Source organism: Perognathus longimembris, chromosome 5 (genome assembly GCF_023159225.1).
Source record: "Perognathus longimembris pacificus isolate PPM17 chromosome 5, ASM2315922v1, whole genome shotgun sequence".
Classification (NCBI taxonomy): Eukaryota; Metazoa; Chordata; class Mammalia; order Rodentia; family Heteromyidae; genus Perognathus; species Perognathus longimembris.
Genome location: NC_063165.1, coordinates 53,394,049 through 53,414,482, shown reverse-complemented (window position 1 = coordinate 53,414,482; position 20,434 = coordinate 53,394,049). Strand labels below are relative to the sequence as shown.

The following is a 20,434-nucleotide window of genomic DNA, read 5'->3' as shown; positions in this document are numbered from 1 at the left end:
TTTGATTTGATTCAACTGAGTTTTACTAAATCCACTGAGCCTCACAAAGAATACAGTCACAGTCAGTGCAGAACAGGATAGACATAGGAAGGGTCACACACAATATTATAGAAGTCCTACAATTAGAGCTACTCTTCCCTTGGACATTCCTTTTCACCTTATGGAAGAGTTTTTAAATTCCACACTACTGTTATCTTAGACTAGGCAATACTTTACTAGGAAAGGTTGCTCTGTGTACCATAAAACAATTGTTTAGCAGCATTCCTGGGCTCTACTTATTTTAACAATAATGATCTTTGTCCCTCGACATGTAATAAAAAAAAAGTTTCTGACACTGCTACTGCCAAATATTTAGAGTAGAGAGGGGTAGGAAGAGGAAGTGGCAAGCGGTTACCAAGGAATAAGAAACCATAACCTAAAAGGGTTAATAAAGGATCACAAATGTAAACAGTAAAAACTATGTAACACCCAGTAGTGTCAGAAGATGGAAGTGTACTATTCTGTGCTAAAATGTTACAAGAACTCTCTCTCCTAAGGTAGTAATTGAAAAAGTGCTTTCTTAATCATGACCATAGTACTAGAAGACTAAAACTGTCCTTGTTCAGTGATTTTCAGAAGCCAGTCAACACATGGGACATGCTGGATGGAGGCCTCCTGGTTCTGGAAGCCCCCTGCCTTCATTCTCCCCTTTAAACATTTTAAAAATGAGGGCAGATGGGCTAGAGATATGGCCAAACAGAAGAGTGCCTATTTAGCAAGTTCAGGGTCCTGAATTCAAACTTCAGCACCTCCAAAGATATTCACTAATAAAGTTTTAGAAAGTACCAAGTAAATAATATGAAAAATCTTGTTTGGGTTGAAAAACGGGGGTGAGGGGGTTCCCCAACCCACATGTCTCAGGGGTCTTAAAATATTGCTTACTTCTTCAGAACATGTATTTCTTATTTACATCAAGTCAGAAGTCTCTTTAGAGAATCTGGAAACTCAAATTTAACTCTATCCCCAGGTCTGTGCCTTTCTAATACAAACATACATGAGGACCAGTTTGAGCCAAAGTTCACCCTCTGTAAGATGTAATGAGGTCAGTCACCAAAAGGAAAAAGCACAAGCACAGTGAAAATTTAGCTACCTACTTCAGCCCCACAGTTCTGTCATACCCATACTGGGAACAAATAGCAAACAAGGCACACACTACTTTTGAGAAAAAGAAATCAAAGCAGTTTTCAGATGCATCCTATCATTTCAGAACCACCATTATTCACTACATAGCATCAGAAAATTAAAATGGCAGTCTACAGGACCTGTTACAGAACAACCTTGTGTCACTGCACTACGATATTACCTCTGCTAAATTACCCAAGTAAAGTTCACTCGTTGCCATATAGGTAAAATTGAATAAAAATGAGTTAAGTAGCTCAACTCAGAAATGTTAGGCAGCCCCTTTGAGCTCTGTAAGCCTCTCCATAGCACCAAGATAAGTAAAAGCCATGGTAAAACACATCACCCACCTACCAACAGCATGAAGTAATAAAAGGGTAAGATTGTAGTAAGCAGTCGAGTTCTCTTGGCTGCTCACTAAGCTCTAAGTCAGTGATAGCAGTCTAAATAGTAAATCTCATTTGAATTTCCTATTATATTTTCTATCAAGAGGTGCAGTTTTAGGGGGAAAAGATGGAAGCAAGGGACAATATTGATCAAGATGCATTGTACTCAACTGGCACGCTGAATTGAAAACCCTTGTACAACTCCTTAAGGATTAAAAAAAAAATCCTCTTGACATTTGTGATCGAGTATGAAATAATGTTTATTATCTCCAAAAGTTGTAACTGTGGCTTGCAAATAAAAATTATATTGGGAAGAGCCAGTCTAAGTTTAAAGTACAGTCACTGACAACAAATCAAAAATAATTTCTTGAAAATTTGTTCTTTGGACTCTGATCCAAGAAGAAACAAGTCTATTTCAAAACTTTCTTTACATAGAAAACCCAAAACATACAATGTAATGCAGGCAGAAATGAAACTCTAACCTTTGAGGACAAGATCTTCACATGCACACAGGATTAGGACCAGAATGGGACACTTAGGAAATTTCAGAAGTCCTGAAAAGCCTAAACAAATGTTTGTCATCAGTTTTCTAGGACTCCTTAACAAAGAAATGAAATGCCAAGCTCAAGGAAAAAAGCAACACACATAGGATACTCTAAAGAGCACAGAGAACACAGATGGAAGAGCCAGATATATGCAAAGAATTGATAGTAACTGCTGATTTCCAACCTGTGGTGGCTGTGTGGTGAAGCGATACTCTCCTTGTTTGTCTCGATTGAACACAACTTTCCAAAGGACCGTGTCAAGGAAGAAGCTCTGAGAGACATTCCAGTGAGTTAAGAATTAAAAATGACTTAAGTCATTTGTTTTTAACATGCACATTTAAAAACATTCACACCATGCTGCATCACTAGTAAAAACTACACTACTGCAAAAGGATAAAGAATAACAACATGACTTTTACAACAAAGATAAATAAATCATAAAGTTCATGATAAAATGAGACTTCTAAATTTTCCACAAATAGTTTTTATATGAATATTTCAGTGCTTCCCATATTAAATTAAGCTTAAACCTTTTTCTTGGCAATGTTATTTTCAGTAATACCTAATATTATGCCTTTATTTGTACCTTACACATACATATGATTTCATTCGCATCCAATAGAAATATTTAGATAAAAAGAATAACAAAATTTGAGTGGAAAGATGGAGTTATCTTATAGAAAAGTGAATGTTTTTAGAATACAGTGACTTCAATGTGCTTTCCACTAGACAACTTGAAAAGATCTCTAATACCTATGTTGTAGTGCACATCATATCTCAAATTTCAATATCAAGTCACCTTTTGGTAGGATAACTGAAATTAAGCCTACTCTCTAAACTTAGAAATATGATCACTAAAATACACATTTTTTCCTACAAATTACCTTAATTTTAATTCAAAAACTACACTATGAGGTCCTAAAAGTTCACAACTTTATCTTCCTCTTCTGTTTCTTATATTGTTGTGACTTCTCCTAGTTTTGAGAGCAGACCAAAGAGCATTGCTAGTTTCTGAGAAGCTCGCCTGAAAGCAAACTTTTTTTTTGGTGCCAGTCCTAGGGCTTGGGACTCAGGGCCTGAGCACTGTCCCTGGCTTCTTTTTGCTCAAGGCTAGCACTCTACCTCTTGAGCCAAGCACCACTTCTGGCTTTTTCTGTTTATGTGGAATTGAACCCAGGGCTTCAAGCATGCTAGGCAAGCACTCTACCACTAAGCCACATTCCCAGGCCTCTGAAGGCAATCTTAAAGGAAAAATAAATGTACAATATCCAATGGATCGGAGTACTTAAGACTTCAGAGGCCACTCAAAAGTAAATACCAAGGAAGATGTCTCAGTAATCAATGCTGAAATTAGGTAAGCCCGAGACTATAATTATTTGATGCTTTCAATAAATTCTTGTTATTGTCTTTACTTTTTTTTTTTTTTTTGAATACCAAACTCTACCCTCAAACTTTCTTCCTTCCCTGGACAGTCTTACTCACATTACAAAACACACATAGTACATGGACACTACGAATTCTTGGTCATCATTCATGAGCTACCTGGATACTCATGGGCTTTCAACTCATTACCCACTTTTGTTAGCTGGCTTTTCATATTTTCTCCTATCTACATAAATGCTACTATCAACTGATGGAAAAGGTCAAAAGAGCAATGAAACTGAGACCATGGCTTTCTATCCAAGAATCTCAAAGCAACAAGGTAGCCATTTGACTAGCTGAATGAAGTGCTTACCTCCACCATGATGGATACAAAGGCATTGACAAGAACAATGATGAGCATAGTTATACGCCACTCATATGGTACACACTCTATCTGTAAGAAAAAAACATTTTAATTAAAGTTGCTGCATGTAGCTGGTATTATACATTACATCATAAAGTCAAAATTCTTATTATGTGCCTTATCTACATACTATTATCTACTTACCCCTAAGCAATGCCAAAGTATGTATCATTTTAAATGGTAAGACTCTAAGGTAGCTGAACTTGTTAGCATTAAATTCTATTCATCCAAACTGAAAACCCCATCATTATTAGATCATAATTGTCTAATAAGTTCTCACTTTCAAAATAAAAGTCTGTCTTTCAACACAACCAATATTCATCTAATACTGGTCAAATTTCACATTATTATGAAGACAAATTCATAAAAGAACTCTGCAATCAATTTAAGAAATGTAAATTTTCACTGGAAACTTCTCTTCTTTTACTTTTTTTTTTTTTTTACTGTCTTTTCTTTCTTTGTTTAAAGAGTGTCTTTCTTTCTTATGTTGCTAAGAACTCCTGGGCTCAAGTGATTCCTCTCTGCTTTAGCCACCAGAGGAAAGCTGGGACTATAAGCACATGTCACAACATCTGGCTAAAATGTGATCATTTTCTAAGGTCTAAAATATAAAAGAAAAAAATCCCATTAATTCATCCATCCTTTTAGCCAGCAAATATTTAGCATCATTAAGGTCCTAAGATATTGTGCTGAATACCAAGGAATGACATGCCAGTTTAGAAAAAAATTATTGTGAAGCAGATGCCAGGCGCAACTTGGGAGGCCGAGAGCAGGAGGATTGCTGTTCAATGCCAACCAGAGCAAAAACCTTGAAAGATTCTTTCTCAACAAATTTGCAGGGTATGGTAACTATCATCTTAAATATACTGAGAGGCTGAGATTGAGATGATCCCAGCTGCAGGCCAGTCCAGGCAGAAAAGGTCCCTAAGACACTACTTTAAAAGAAGCTGGGCATGATGGCATATTCCTGTTTTCCTGAGTACAGCAGAAGCAAAAATTAGGAAAATTATAAATCTGGATATACATCTCAGGTGGGATATAATGCCATATCTCAAACGTAACTAGTGGGAAAGTCTTTTACTCCTATTTCCTGGATAGGGGTTTATCCTGCTATACTAAAATAAATTCTTGCTAAAACTTCAGAGAAAAAATAACCAATGTGAAAAACAACCAATGTGTTGATCAGTGACAGAATATCTGCCTAGCAAGTATAAAAGCCATGATTTCAAATTCCAGTACCACCAAAAACCAACAAAAAATGTTCTTTTTTAATTTCCTTCTGGTAAGAAGGATTTAAGATGAGAATACTTCTGCAATGATACAGTCAGGAGATGGTAAATCCCAAACTAGAGTATGGCAAATGGAACTGCAGTGAAGACAAAGAAGCAGGGAATTGGGTGTGGGGAGCAGATGATGAGGTATGTGTCTGTCTCTCTGCTGTTCTCTCTCTGCTCTATTTCTGACTTGGATAAAGAGTGATACCAAACAGCTGAGTGCTGTTGGCTCATACCTGTAATTCTAGCTAGTCAGGAGGCTGAGATCTGAGGATCACAGTTCGAAGCCAGCTTGGACAGGAAATTCCATGAGACTCTTATCTCCAATTAATCACAATAAAAGCTAGAAATGACATTGTGGCTCAAGTGGTAGAGTGTTAACCTTGAGCAAAAGGGAGCTCAGGGACAGTGCCCAGGCCCAGAGTTCAAGCCCCAGAACGGGCAAAAAAAAAAGAATGCTACCAAAAGACTTAGTCCTTAAAATGCTGAATTTGGGCAAATGATGAGAACAATAAAGTAATATTTAATATATCAGAGGGCATTTAGATCTAAAACTCCCAAAGTGAGGGCTAAGATTGGTGTATTGAGGACTAACTTATTGATGGAAATTATGGGTAAAAGCCATGGCTACATGTGGGATCACCCGATTATCAAATAAAAGGAGGGTAAGAACAGACAGGTAAAGAACATTTAAGAAACAGTTAGTGGAGAACCATAATGGAGACAGAATGGAGAGTCACAGAGGCATGGAGTGGCCAGAAAGGAATAAAAGCATCACAAAGTTAAACCAAAGTTTCTTAAGAACAAAGGCATAGTTGCAGTCCACAAATGCTGGAGTCAAATAATATTGAAGAAACAAACAAACAAACACAGACACAGACCATTGAGCTTAACTAGTAAGACATTATTAATGCCCTTAGTAAGAACAATATCAGCAGACTAGCAGGAACAGAAACTAGACTAGTGTTTAAGTGGTGAGCAAATGTGGCTATGAAGCAAAAGAGATGTAACAGGACAAAAATAAAATGTGTTTTATTTTGTCTAAAATGCACACCTAAATTCCTCAATGAAGCATGTTAGGAAATAAGACACTACTGGTAATAAACAAAATTTTAAAATCTACCATGTTGAGGACTAGTTGGCAACAATATAGAAACTACAAGTTTCCTTAACCTGAAAAACTATACATTGGAAACAATATATTCAGTGATAGTCAATGATAAGATATGAAAAAGCATTATCTTGGCCAGGTTCTGGTAACTCTGGATTATAATCCTAGCTACTTGGGAGGCTGAGATCTGAAAAGTCTGTGAGCTTCTTTGTAATTAACCAGCAAAAAGCAGGAATGAAGGTGTACCCTCAAGTGGTAGAGTGTAAGCCTAGAGCTAAAAAGCCAAAGGACAAAATAAGGCCCTGAGTTCAAGCTCCAGGTACTAGGAAAAAAATTTTTAAACTACAAGAATTTAAAAAGACATCATTGTCTTTAAAGTCAAGAGCAAGACAAGGTTATTGCTATCATTAGAATCAATATAATAAAGCATGAAAAATGTTGAGAAAATATAAGGACTAAACAGTTTGAAATAATGTGATGACTAAATAGGAAGTTTTAATAAAGCTTCTAGATTTAAGATGAATTTTCAAAATAACTGCCCTGAAAGAATTTTTAAAAAATCATTATAAACAGATATCACTTATAAAGGGGACAAAAATTACAATCGGTGCAGAGTATATCTGATATGTAAAAACCATTTTAGAAAATATTATCAGACAGGAAGTGGCGCTGTGGCTCAAAGTGATAGGAGTGCTAGCACTGAGTGCCCAGGCCCTGAGTTCAAGCACCAGGACCAGCGCGCACACACACACACACACACACACACACACACACACACACACACTAAAAAGCAAACTAACAAAAAGAATATTAACAAGTTGGATAAGAAATGTATGCACTGCCTTATGTATAGAACTGTAACCTCTCTGTACATCACTTGGACAATAAAGAAATGAATTTTTTTAAAAAGCTATTATCAGACAATCTAAAGAAAAAGATAATGCTTATAGAAAGAAAAATGAATTCTCCCCCCAACTTCCTGATAATCTCAGTGTAATTCTAATTCCAAGAATGCTTTTCTTGGTACCTGACAAACTAAAAGTGAATTTAAAAGAAAAAGCTCAAGACAGACCAAGGTAAATCATACTGTGAGGTGGGATTGGGGTCTTGCCCCTTTATTACACAGTCATAGTAATTTGGGCAATGTGGTACTGACTCAGACAAAGATAAAACTAAAGTACAAAATATAAAGCCCAGGACTCCTCTTTGGGGCCTCTCTGGAGACTCCTTACTTTCTTTTCACAAAACCTAGACTGTGGTATTCCACTCTGTGCTCTCTAGCAGAAAAGCAGCTGGAGAAGTAGTCCCTAGTGGCAGTTAGGGTTTCCATCCCAGAAGACAGGATGAGGGAAAGAGAGGGTAACTGCTAGGTAGATAGGGATAAAAAGTGGATGGTGTCTATAGAGTTCCTGCTCAAATACTTCTTCTCCATAATGGCCTGGGTGTCCACTCAACCAATATAGAGCAAAGTCAGTGCAAGGACAAGCCATAAAATAATCAGCACAAAGCCAAGAACGGAGACATATGAGGAGCTCTGTATTAGGACTCCCTTGGACTCTTTTTCAGAGCTCTTCTCTTCAGAGTCTCCCTACCTTCCTTTAATTGCTTTCATTTCACTTTCAAATAAACTTTATCTACTTAAAAAGAAAAAACACTGATATAGGACATAGGTATTACTGAAGATCAGTGGAGAAAAATAGACTATAGAGAGTAGGGGATTTGACCACTATCTTAGATGCTATATGCCAAATTAATTAAAAAGTAAATAGATTAAAAAGTAAATGTGAGGGGCTGGGAATATGGCCTAGGGGCAAGAGTGCTTGCCTCCTACACATGAAGCTCTCAGTTCAATTCCCCAGCACCACATATAATATGGAAAACGGCCGAAGGGGCGCTGTGGCTCAGGTGGCAGAGTGCTAGCCTTGAGCGGGAAGAAGCCAGGGACAGTGCTCAGGCCCTGAGTCCAAGGCCCAGGACTGGCAAAAAAAAAAAAGTAAATGTGAGCTTTCAGGTACAGTGGCTCATACTTATAATCTCACTGACTTGACAGGATTGCAGATAAAAGTAAGCCCCAGAAAAGGTTAGGAAGCCTCTATCTCAGTCACTAAGCTGGGTGTGGTGGCTTCCTGTGGTCCCAGCTACATGGGTTAAAAACATGGAACCACAGAAGATCACAAAGTTGAGGCCAACCTGGACTCCATATTGAGAAAGCAGTAGTACCTAGGGCAGTGATATGTAAGAACCAACATTTTTCTTTTTTTTCCCATCTTAAGTAAGGGACATTAGTGGACAATGGGAAATAGGACAAGAAGCAGAGACCAAATAGATATAGCCAATAAAAGCTTTTATTTTAATTACATTCTTTGTTCATTGGAGTATAAGTTAATATAACTGTATCTTAAGAAAGGGAAAGGGAGAGATCTTGGAAAAAAGACATGGAAGCAGTTTAGTCTTTTCCTAGTAATGTAAAAGCACATGAATAGGACAGATCTTGGAAGCCCTTATATGAAACATCTTGAATCTCATTTGGCTGTTTAATTCCATGTCATACTGAAGTGTCATTTCCTGTCTTAACTACTATTAGTCCAGTTATTATCAACAACTATAAGTAGTAAATGATATGCTTGAGCCTTACCTGAAGAACCTGGTCAATAGAGGCAACTGGATGCAACATGATGAGTAATATGAAGATATACAAAATAATCACAGATACAACAAAAAAATCTGGAAAATGAAGTGAAAATTAAGTTAGGAAATTTCTTTAAATAAAAAGGGACCCACTGGGCACCAGTGGCTCAGGACTATAATCCTAGCTACTTGGGAAGCTAGGATATGATTACAGAGGTTCAGAGCCGGATAGACTAAACCATGACACTCTTATGTCTAATTAACCAGCAAAAAGCCCAACTAGAAGCATGACTCACGTGACATAGAACTAGTCATTAACAAAAAAGCCAAGCAAGAGGCCCTGTTTTTAAGCCCCAGTACTAAACACAAAATAAATAAAAAGAATCCAGTAACAAGGGTATACTGTCATTCCTAATTTAGCTTGAATATATTTAAGTTGAAGAAATACATAAAGTATATACTATTATTTCCTCCTACAAGGAAGACATCTAAAGCCCATTAACTTTAACCCTAAAAGTACTTCAGGAGGGGGCTGGGGATCTGGCTCAGTGGAAGAGCGCCCGCCTGGCGAGCACAAGGCCCTGGGTTCAGTCCCCGGTTCCAGAAAAAAAAATCACAAAACTATAAAAAGCCAAAAAAAAAAAAAAAAGTACTTCAGGAGGTAATCAGTACTTTAAAAATAAAACTTACATCATTATAGACATTTATTTTTATGCCCTACAAATAGTTAGCTACAATATTGTTAATATCAATATATAATTTTACATATAAAGAGACTAGACTACATATGGCAAGATGAGATTATCACTGAAAACATACAAAATATGACAAACTACTATTGACTGCAAAAATATTAAACATTTATTTTCAGGACAAGGTATTTGCTGTTTGTAAATGTGGACTAACCTTATATATGGCTCGCTACAAAATCAGACAACAGCAAAAACATCTAGCATTAGCTTTCTATTATTTTCCTAACTCAAAAACAAAAACTTTCTGCTCATAGCCATTTTGTTAAGCATATACATACTTTTATATGTATCCATACACAAGCACCTCTTAGTATAAGCCAGAAGAGAGACTCAGAAATCTTCCAATTATACTGATAACCCCAAGTATATTTACTCTTTCCTGATCTGGATATTTATAAATAATTTGCTAATTAAAATCAGTTTCAAACTCAAAACTTATACTAAGACCTTAATTAACCAGAATCTCATCATGAAAACTTCAACAGGATAAAAGTTACTGTCCTTTTTGACTGTAAATGAAAGGTCTCAGTATTAATTTTTAAATAAAAGTCTCTTGTAAGTAGAAACTTTGCTAACATGTCATTTCAAAACCAGAGGCCAACATTTATTTCTCTATAAAATTGTGTATGTGCATACATGCATCTGAACACACTACATAAACTTATAGTTTTACCACTTCATGTTGAAAGTTATACTAACACTCATCCACAAAGCAGGAAAACTGTTCTCTGAGACTTGATCAACAGGATTAAAAAACAAATGGCGTCAGGTACTGGTGGCTCACACCTGTAATCCTAGCTACTCAGGAGACTGAGGATTGTGGTTTGAAGCCAGCCTAGGCAGGAAACTGAAGGAAACAGAAAAGGAAAGTAAAACGACTAGAGAGGTGGAGAGGGGAGAAAAGAGGAAGGGGAAAAGACAGAGTGGAGCTGTGGCTCAAAATGGTAGAGCACTAGCTTTGAGCTAAAAAGGCCAGAGACAGGCCAAGCACAAGCCCAGAATGGGCACAAAAAATATAAATAAATAAAATTTAAAATGGGGATCCTTTGAGTAAAATTTTTTTCTAGAATTTTTTTTATAAATGAGGCTGTAACATTCTATTGCATAAATTCAATGATTAAAGTAGTAATTATTCAGTCACTTAAAAGTTATTATTGCCAGGTGCTAGTGACTGACTTATGCCTATAATCCTAGTGATTCAGGATGCTGAGATCTGAGGACCACGGTTCGAAGCCAGCCTGGGCAGCAAAGCCCACAAGGCACTTATCTCCAACAAACCACTCAGAAGAAGCCAGAAGTGGAGCTGGCTCAAGTAGTAAAATGCTAGTTCTGAACAAAAGCTCAGGGAAAGTGTCCAGGACCTTAGTTCAAGCCCCAAGACCGGAGGAAAAAAATGTTATTGTCAATTAAGGTGTTTAGCAAGTGCTGGTAGAGCAATGTGCTAGTGGTTTATTTCTATTATCCTAGCTACTTGGGAGACTAAAATGTGAAGGATCAAGGTCAAGAACAAGATATACACTCAAGACCCCTTTTGCAACACACACCTGGCTGTGGTGGTGTATGCTATATAGGAGGCTGAGATTGGGAGGCTCATACATCAGGCCAGCCCGGGCAGAAACATCCATGAGACTCTGTATCAACCTAAAAGGCTGGGCATGGTTGGGTACTGGTTGCTCATACTTATAATCCTACTCACGCAGAAGGCTGAAGTCTAAGCATTGCACTTCAAGCCAGCCCAGGCAGGAAAGTTCACGAGACTCTTATCTCCAGTTAAGCACCAAAACCCCCAAAGTGGAGCTGTGGCTCAAGTGGTAGAGTACTAGCTTTGAGCACAAAAGCTCAAGAATAGCACCTAGGCTCTAAGTTCAAACCCCAGGATTAGCACAAAGAAAAGGAGAATAGTAGTCCAGGAACGTGACTGGGCAGGAAGTACATCCTATTTCAAAGAGGGGCTAGAATGACAGAGGTGAGGCTATTTACATGTGTGAAAAAATGTCAAGGGGAAATGAACCCCTGCCCCCCCCCAAATTAATATATGCTCGTAAGAATTAATTTTTTTTAAATTCAGGACTGAAGGTGTGGCTCAGGGTTTTAAAGCACATGCCTAACAAGCACAAGGCTGCAACTTCAAACCTTTCCCTTTGGGGGGAAAAATGCTGGTGTAAGTACACAAATGAAAAACGACAAAAAGTCTAAAAGAAGAGCCAACGTGGTGGTACATGTCAGTAATCCTAGCACTTGGGAGGCAGAGGTAAGAGAATATAGAGTCTGAGGCCATCGTGGGCTTTGTAGTAAGACCCTGTCTCAAAAATTAAAAAAAATTTTTTATGAGGTTCACAAGGGCAAAAGCCTCCTATGGCTCACAGGATCATAAAGCAGGGTGGAAAATCTTAAGCCTCCATTCTTTTAGGTGCTTCTGCAGTGCAAATATGATAGATGAATTCCTAAAGTGAGCATTGGCCACATCAGTGTTAGAAAATTTTTAAAAAGGCAGTTGGTACTATTCAGACCACCCAGAAGGAACACATAATACTCACTGTGTCCCTTGAGGACCCTCTGTTCCTCTTTCTGATTCTAACTTTCCCTGCAATAGGTTGCAGAAATAAAAGTTAGAGTGTGAAATAACAGGATATAAAAACCAGCAATGTTTAATTAACACTGGTGGCTCTAATTTAAAAATGAATTTTAAATCATGACTATTTTCATGAAAGTAAATCCAGACAGTAACCACTCTTAAAATAAATCTGTGAAGACCTATTTAACCACTTTGGGAAGCCAGTTTAAACATTTTCTCTCTTGCCTGTTAATCGATTGTTTTTTAAGTTTTGTTTTTTAAGACTGACTCTCAATATGTGAGCCCAGGCTGGCCTTGTGCTCTCAAGATCCTACTACCTCTGTCTCCAGGGTGCAGACTGGGATTACAGTCTTGTTGTACCACGCCCAGCATTCTCACCATTATCTTTACAGGAAAGAATCAGGGTGGGAAATCACAATGAACATCAAACTTACAATTCTTGTAGCAAGGTTGCCTGAAGGGTTTTCCTTTTGAAAAGGCAACTGCCACTATGAGGTACTGAAAACTGGAGATAAAAAACACTGTGGTATTTTCATAATTCTGTATATTACGTATGTCATGTTCAGTTTCATTGTCTAAGTGTGAAGAATTCTGAAAAGGGCTTCCTGTTGTATTACAAGCACTAGAACACACAAAAACATTTTTTCATTAGTAAATACAACTTTACCTTAGATGCTTTGAACTGTATAATAACAGAAACAAAGCCCTGTTTATACATTGCAAAAAGGACAAGAGGAAGGAAAATAAAGATTTTCTATTTAACCAGATACAGCAATCAAGTTACAAAATTAGAATTAGCATGGTGCCAGTGGCTCATGCTTGTAATCTTAGCTATTTAGGAGGCTGAAATTTAAGGATTCTGGCTGAAAGCCAGCCCAGGCAGGACAGTCCATGAGCCTCATCCCCAGTTAATCACCAAAAAGCCAGAATTGGAGCTGTGGCTCAAGTGGTAGAGTATTATTAGCCTTGTGCAAAAGCTCAGGGACAGTGCACTGGCCCTGAGTTCATGCCTGAAGACTGGCACATATACATACAATACACATATACAAAGTAAGAATTAAGTAAGAAATATGTAATAAAGCTCTTTCATCATTTTTTTTGAATAGTGGGAGGTATTTTAGTAATGGTAAATAAACCATGGACTTGACATTAGCTCTACTACCTTTTAGTGTAAGTGAAGATACAACATTTAATCTCTCAGATCTAATTTCCTTACCTGTGGGTTCTACTACTGTATCACATAGTTACTGTGGGAAATCAGTACAAAGATTTACATAATTGCCTACCAAAGTTCTGGGACTGAGATGAACCTCATTATTTTCTAGTTACGGCTCATTCTCATCTCTACTTCCAGCAGGACAGCACTGTCAGGTGTACACAGACAAACAAAAGTCACAAGTCCCACCGTTCATTACTAAAGTGTTAACTATGCTTAACTCAAGTGGCAACAGAAATGCTAAATCTACCACAACTCAAGTCTAGGAAGATTCTCAGGACAACTTCACCTCTACTTTTTCATGGACAGTGTTTATATGCCTAAGAAAATAGTAATACTATTTTTAATTTTTCTAAAACTTTAAACACAAGCTCAAACCACCAAAACTGTAATAATTCATAGTTTTGGAACAGTAAAGCACTGTATAAATAAATAGAAGCACAGTACTTTAGATGCTATTTCCTAAATTTCAGGTAGAAAAGTTATGTTGAGTTTAGAGGACCCTCTAAAGATTAATTCCAATTCTCATTTTACAAATAAGAAAAGCAAGTCAAAGCAGCAAATTAAGCAACTTATCTAAGATTCTTATCTTGGTAATGGTTATTAGGGCTTTGCCTAAATACTCTCCAATATGGGTTTCCCTTCTCAAAACTCATGCTGAAATTTACTCCTCATTATGATATTTAAAGAAGAGCTAGTTGGAACTTTCAAGAGGTAATTAGGCCTGGGCCTCAGGAATGAACAAATCCATTTACATAGTTAATGGACGAACGGATTAGCAAGCAGTGGGTTATCTCCAAAGTGGATCTGTTATAGAAAGCCATTTTTCCTAAAGTCTCTCATCATGTGACATCCTGGCAATGCCTGAAGTCACTGCCAGAAAAAAGACCATCCCTATCCTTGCACCAAAACCATGAGCTAAAAATACAATAACTTTCTTTGTAACTTAGTTTATGGTATGATGTTAATAACAAAAAACAGGCTAAGACATTCTCTTATACATAGGGATTATCATAACACAGAGGCAAATGTAGGAAAAATTAGTTAAGCTGCAATATGTTTTTACATTTCTAGACTCACCGTTATATACACATTATACACATTTTCCACAGAAAAATTTTTTGCATGAGTTGACAAACTTACTCTGAATATAGATACCATGGCTGCTGCTTGACCCAAAAAAACCCCAGAGATTGAAATCCAATGCAGATGACAATTTGAGACAAAACGGAGAAGAGTAATGATGCAGATATAAGACCTGAAGGTGGTCTTTGTGCCACAAGTTCCTTCCAGGCAGGATTTAAACTCACTATATTGAAAAGAAGACGATGGAGATTTTATGTCTAAGATCTCTAACTATATAAGACATTAAAAAATTCATTTTACAAGTAGACAAAATGACTTTGTTACCACTACTTCGGTATAAATTTTCAGAATCTAACTTAGATACCACACATATTTAAATAAACTATACATGTAAACAAATTTAGACCTTTTCAAAAATGGTTCAAGAAGTTTTACATTATCTATTGAGCAAACTTTAGTACAAAGAGAACACTTAACAGGCATAGTGGTGCAGACCTAGAATCCCACCATTCAGAATGCTGAAGCAGAAGATTAACAAATTTGAAGGCAATCAGGCTAAACAGTGAAACTCCAAGGGAGAGGGGGAAAAGAAAGTGGAAGGGACGTAAGGAAAACATTTAAAAAAAAAAAAACCTTGAAGCAATATAAATATGATGGCAAAGAAAAAACAAACCACCCAGGGCTTTTTGATAACCTATTAAAAGTGGTGTTCCCCAAAGTTTAGGTTCACTTTATATAAAGCTCCTCTCCTGGAGGAGGTGGCTCACTCCAGCAGTAATCCTAGCTACTTAGGAAGCTGAAGTCTGAGGATCCTTGTTCAAAGCCAGTGCTTCCCCCCACCCCACCCACCGGCCAGTTCTGGGGCTTGAACTCAAGGCTGGGCGCTATCCCTGAGCTGTTTTTGCTTAAGGCTAGTGCTCTACCACTTGAGGCACAGTGCCACTTCTGGCTTTTTCTGGTAAGTTTCACTGGAGATAAAGAATCTCACAAACATTCCTGCTCAGACTGGCTTTAAACTGTGATCCTCAGATCTTAGCCCCCTGAGTAGCTACGATTATAGGCATGAGCCACAAGTGCCTGACCCTGTGAGACTCTTATCTCCAATTAACTAGCTAAAGAAGTTGGAAGTGGAGCTACAGCTCAAGTGGTAGAGCTAGCCTTGAGCACAAAAGCTCAGAGACAGTGCCCAGGCCCCGAGTTCAAGACCCAGGAACAGTACCGGGGGGGGGGGGGGGCGGTGGGTGGGGGGAAGCTCATCTCTTCTCTGGCTCCTCAAAAATGTCAAGCCAGGATCTTTCAATGGCCTACACATAATATGCCTTCTATTAACTATAAGCATTCTCATATCTCCCAAGTATTTATTTTTTACCATTATTGATAAATTTGTGAATATTTAGTTAATCAAATGGACCATATCCCCATCATTCTGCTGTATCACCAATACTAGAACAAACTAGTATCTTGTGCCCCCTTTATGATGCATCTAAAAGGATATATAGTGTCCCTTCTGTGATATTCCCTCCAAAAATCCCCAAATTTAATGACTTAGATAAACCCATATTGGTAAATGTCAAGCTGCTCCTCCCTACATACAAGGCTAAGGGGGCTATTCTTGAATTAAAGAACACATTTGTGACAACAGGTATAAAGAACCCTACTGGTACAAGTGCCAAAACAAGTGTGGCTTTGGACAATGAATCAATGCTAAATTTCCTGATCTTTGTAACTACAACTGTAATATTCAGTGGCATAAGGACTTTATGTCTTGAAACTTTCAAGAAAAAAATGGAAAATGGTAAGACATATTTATTGGGAATCTGGACAGCAATATGCTGTTATAACTGTTGATGTAAAGATTTATTGAAGTTCAATAAGTCATATTAGAATTTAACATGTTTTTAAATGAGTTAAGAAAAAAAATACTCACTTGTAAACACTACTACCAAAATGATTGCCAGATCAATGAAGAGGAACTGGAAGTCTCCTAGGTTACTTAAAATCTACAAAATAATTTTAAGACATAATTACTTTTCAGAAACTGTTTATAACATTGCTCCCAGGTTATCAACTGGCTTTTCACTAATAATGACAGCTTCAAAATGACACTTGAATTTGCTTAAAACACATGGGCTGGAGGAATACATGGCAAATAACTGAACATTTGCCTAACTTGTGCAAGGTACTGTGTTCAATTTCTAGTCAAAAAAGGAAAAGAAAAATTAACATATATTTGCCTTTGAAGCTAATCAGAACATACATTTCAAATATTTGATTAAAGATGAGTTATGTTCCTTAATATTCATATATTTTGGAACTAATAAAAGCAAACACAAGCTTTTACTCAAGATATGTAACATTCTTGAACCTATCTTGATGCTTCCTTAATATTTAACCCCATCTCTTCTGATATTTTCTTCCTTTTCTTTTCCTTTCTTTAGGTCCTGGAACTTGAACTCAGAGCCTGAGTGCTGTTCCTGAGCTCTTTTGCTCAAGGCTACCACTCTACCACTTTGAGCCACAGCTCCACTCTGGTTTTTGTGGTCAATTAGAGATTAAAGAGTCTCGTGGGTACTTTTTTGCCCAAGCTGGCTTCAAACCATGATCTTCAGATCTCAGTCTCCTGAATGGCCAGAACCACAGGATGCATTCTGTATCAAACATATATGCCCAGAACCTTAAGTGTCTTAATATTAAATGCCAGTTTTGTGTACAATATTAATACTTACGGAATACAGGAGAGTAACAGTGAAGTACTGTATGATGCTATACAATGCCATAAACTTAAAGACACAGAAGGAAGTCATTAAAGCAGCACGGCCTTCCCTGTGGAAAAAAACCGTTGACGTGTAAATAAAAGCACTTTAAGCCTCTCCTATAAAAGTTCTATCTTGACAGGTAACCATCCACATTCAACAGCTACAAGAAAATGTTTATTAAAAGAACTATCCCCAGCCAGCTCTGGAGGCTCAGGTCTATAATCCTAGCTACTCAGGAAGCTGAGGATCTGAAGATCATAGTTCTAAGCCAGCTTGGGCAGAAAAGTCCCTGTGAGACTCTTATCTTCAATTAACTAACCACCCAAAAACCTGAAGTGGCACTGTGGTTCAAGTGGTAGAGCACTAGCCTTGAGTACAAAGAGGCTCAGGGATAGCGAGCACCCAGACCCTGAGTTCATGCCCTACAATGGAGAGGGAGCGAGAGGAGAGGGGAGGGGATGGAAAGGGAAGGGAAGAAAGGGGAGGGGAGGGGAGGGGAGAGAAGGAGAAAGGAGAGAGAACTATCCTAAAGGAGAATTGGAAGACGTGAAAAATTGCTAATGTACTATTCAACACTAACACAAATTTACATTACTGTGATAATTTGCCCTTCCATACTGTGAGTGCAAGACACAAAGAAACAATGAGAAAAATTACAATTTGTACTACCTGATAAGGTTTGGCACACAGGAAATACTAGGAGTTTTAGAGGTAAAAGGAGATGCCACCGAAGCCTCAAGTTCAGATAAGGAAATGCCTCCATGTGCTCTCTTCAAAGCCTAATGATGTCAAGAAAAGTGGTTAAGTTTTGTGAATGTCACCTAAAGTAAAAACTACAAAAGTAAATCACAAAATCTATACTTACACCACAGTCATTTGCACCATCACCGCACATTCCAACAAAGTAACTAAAAAACAAAACAATTTTGAGATTTTACTTCATTTCCCTCCTTTCCTCCCTTCCTTTCCTTTTTCCTTAGATTCCATTAAAGCAATGTCATGTTTTCAAAGTTGGCAAGAAAGAAGTGTAACTGTGCATCACTGGACCCAGCTATAAACAGTGTTAACAGTCACGACATGAATTCTGAATATGGGCTAAGCATCTTTTAAAATATACAAATAACATACTAAGATTTCTCCAATGCAGTATAAAGAGCCAAAAGACTATTCCCTGAATGGAACTAATGTTTTCATTATAATGATCACAGGTGTGATGCTTTACTAATAGCACTGCGTAGAAACAGAAAAAAACCTGCTGTCCTATTTCTGTAGCAAAAAGGGCAAAGATTGTCTTCACTTCTTCATCTTTAAAGCGAAAGGTTTGTGTCTGTGTGCTACCTTTAAGGTTAGCAGTAAAGATTTCTCCTTTTAAAACTTGACACACAACTGGGTACAATGTGTCATGTATATAATTCTACCTGCTCCGAAAGTGCGAATTGGGAGGATATAATTTGAGGCAGCCCAGACAAGAATACAAGACTCCTTCCCAACCAGTATCTCAGCTACTTAGGAACCTTAAATAGGAGGATCACAGTCCAGGCCAAACTAGACATAAATGCAAGGCTGTATTTGAAAAGTAATTAGCCAGGTGCTGGTGACTTATACCTCTAATTCTAGCTGCTCAGAATGCTGAGATCTCAAGAATTATAGTTTGAGGCCAGAGATTCCATCTCCAAAGTAAACATCAAAAGCCATTTAGAGGTATTGTTCAAGTGGTAGATCGCCAGTCTAGCAAAACCTCCAGTTCACAGTACTTATGTCCCAGTACTTATGAAAGATAAATAATTTAAAAAAACAAGTTGGAGCTGGGGACTCATGCCTGTAATCCTAGCTACTCAGGAGGCTGAGGTTTGAGGATCAAGGTTTGAAGCCAGCCCCCGCAAGAAATTCCACAAGACCCTTATCTCTAACTAACCACCAGAAAACCAGAAGTGGCACTGTGGCTCAGAGTGGTAGAACATAAGCCTTGAGCTGAAGAGCTCAGGGACAATGCCCAGGCCCAGAGTTCAAGCCCCATAACTGACCAAAAAAGAAAAAAAAAAGTGACTTCTATCTAGGTATTACCTAAAGGAACTTTTTTTGCACTTTAGCGAAATAAATGAGCAGATAAAAGAAGCACTGTAAGTTTTCACTGATCGTATAAGTGATACTTGTTTATATGTATGTACATGTGCACATGCATATGCACACAGGTTGAGCATCTCTCATCTGAAAACAAAACTATAATAGAAAAATAAAAACACCAAGCCATCAATACTTACTCTACATTTTGCAATGCCTCTACCAGTTGAGTCTTCTGATCAGGTGCCATACGAGCAAACACGGTACCATGCAACATCAACTAGGGGGAAGAAATCCTTTAAAAATTGTATTCTCACAGATGCCAATGGTCCTGCCTATAATCCTAGCTACTCAAGAGGCTAAGACCTGAGGACTGCGGTTTGAAGACAGCCCAGGCAGGAAAGTCAATGAGACTCTTATCTCTAATTAATTCCCAAAAGCCAGAAGTGAAGCTATAGTTCAAGTGGTAGAGCACTACTGGCCTTAAGCAAAAAAGCTCAAAGACTGCACCCAGGCCCTGAGTTCAAGACCCAAGACCAGCACCCCCCCCCCAAAAAAATTCTCAATATAACACGAATATATTTATAAACTCATATTACTTACTTTAGGAACAAGGTCTTGAAAATGCTCCAGTATCACTGAAAATGATTTTCCATTCATTGCAAAATGATAACGAGTAATTTGAAGATCTTCTAAACTATCGTGGACCAATTTAATTGGAATAGCCTGTGTGTGATATTCACATTAAGGCACTCAAGCCAAGCAAAACAATCCCATGTTAAGTATATTGGTTCCCAAAAGGAATTATATCATTCAATATTGTCTATTTTCTCCAAGACACAAAAAGCTTAATATTTATCCAAAGAAACAAGAAAATTCATTTTAGGTTACCTGTAACATTCATTGGAAAAAAAAAACCCCAAAAAATTAAATATCAGGTTAAACTTGAAATGCTCTATGAACTGAACACTATTTATAACTTGAAATATAGCATAAATATTTGGGTTGTATTTTAAAACTATTGATTTCAAGATTGGGGGCTCGACTCATGAGTAGAGACCAGGCCTAGCAACTGTATAGCCCTGAAGTCCAGTGTATGT

General features: G+C 37.6%; 1 protein-coding gene across 9 annotated transcripts in view; it reads right to left on the bottom strand.

Annotated features, from left to right (window-relative positions):
* The window catches only part of Atp13a3 (ATPase 13A3), a 90,873-nt gene that overhangs the window by 7,660 nt on the left and 62,779 nt on the right, over positions 1–20,434 (bottom strand). For 7 of the 9 annotated variants that reach the window (XM_048346916.1, XM_048346920.1, XM_048346918.1 and 4 more), the window contains 11 exons: positions 19,938–20,060; positions 19,535–19,614; positions 18,139–18,181; positions 17,943–18,052; positions 17,244–17,340; positions 16,445–16,517; positions 14,575–14,740; positions 12,650–12,837; positions 8,896–8,984; positions 3,825–3,905; positions 2,274–2,360 (listed from right to left, as the gene is read on the bottom strand). In XM_048346916.1, the coding sequence (XP_048202873.1) occupies positions 2,274–2,360; positions 3,825–3,905; positions 8,896–8,984; positions 12,650–12,837; positions 14,575–14,740; positions 16,445–16,517; positions 17,244–17,340; positions 17,943–18,052; positions 18,139–18,181; positions 19,535–19,614; positions 19,938–20,060 (1,137 nt within the window). Of the gene's footprint in view, positions 1–2,273; positions 2,361–3,824; positions 3,906–8,895; positions 8,985–12,177; positions 12,225–12,649; positions 12,838–14,574; positions 14,741–16,444; positions 16,518–17,243; positions 17,341–17,942; positions 18,053–18,138; positions 18,182–19,534; positions 19,615–19,937; positions 20,061–20,434 lie in introns of those variants that run through there. The other 2 variants (XR_007211032.1, XM_048346924.1) reach the window with 2 other exon arrangements.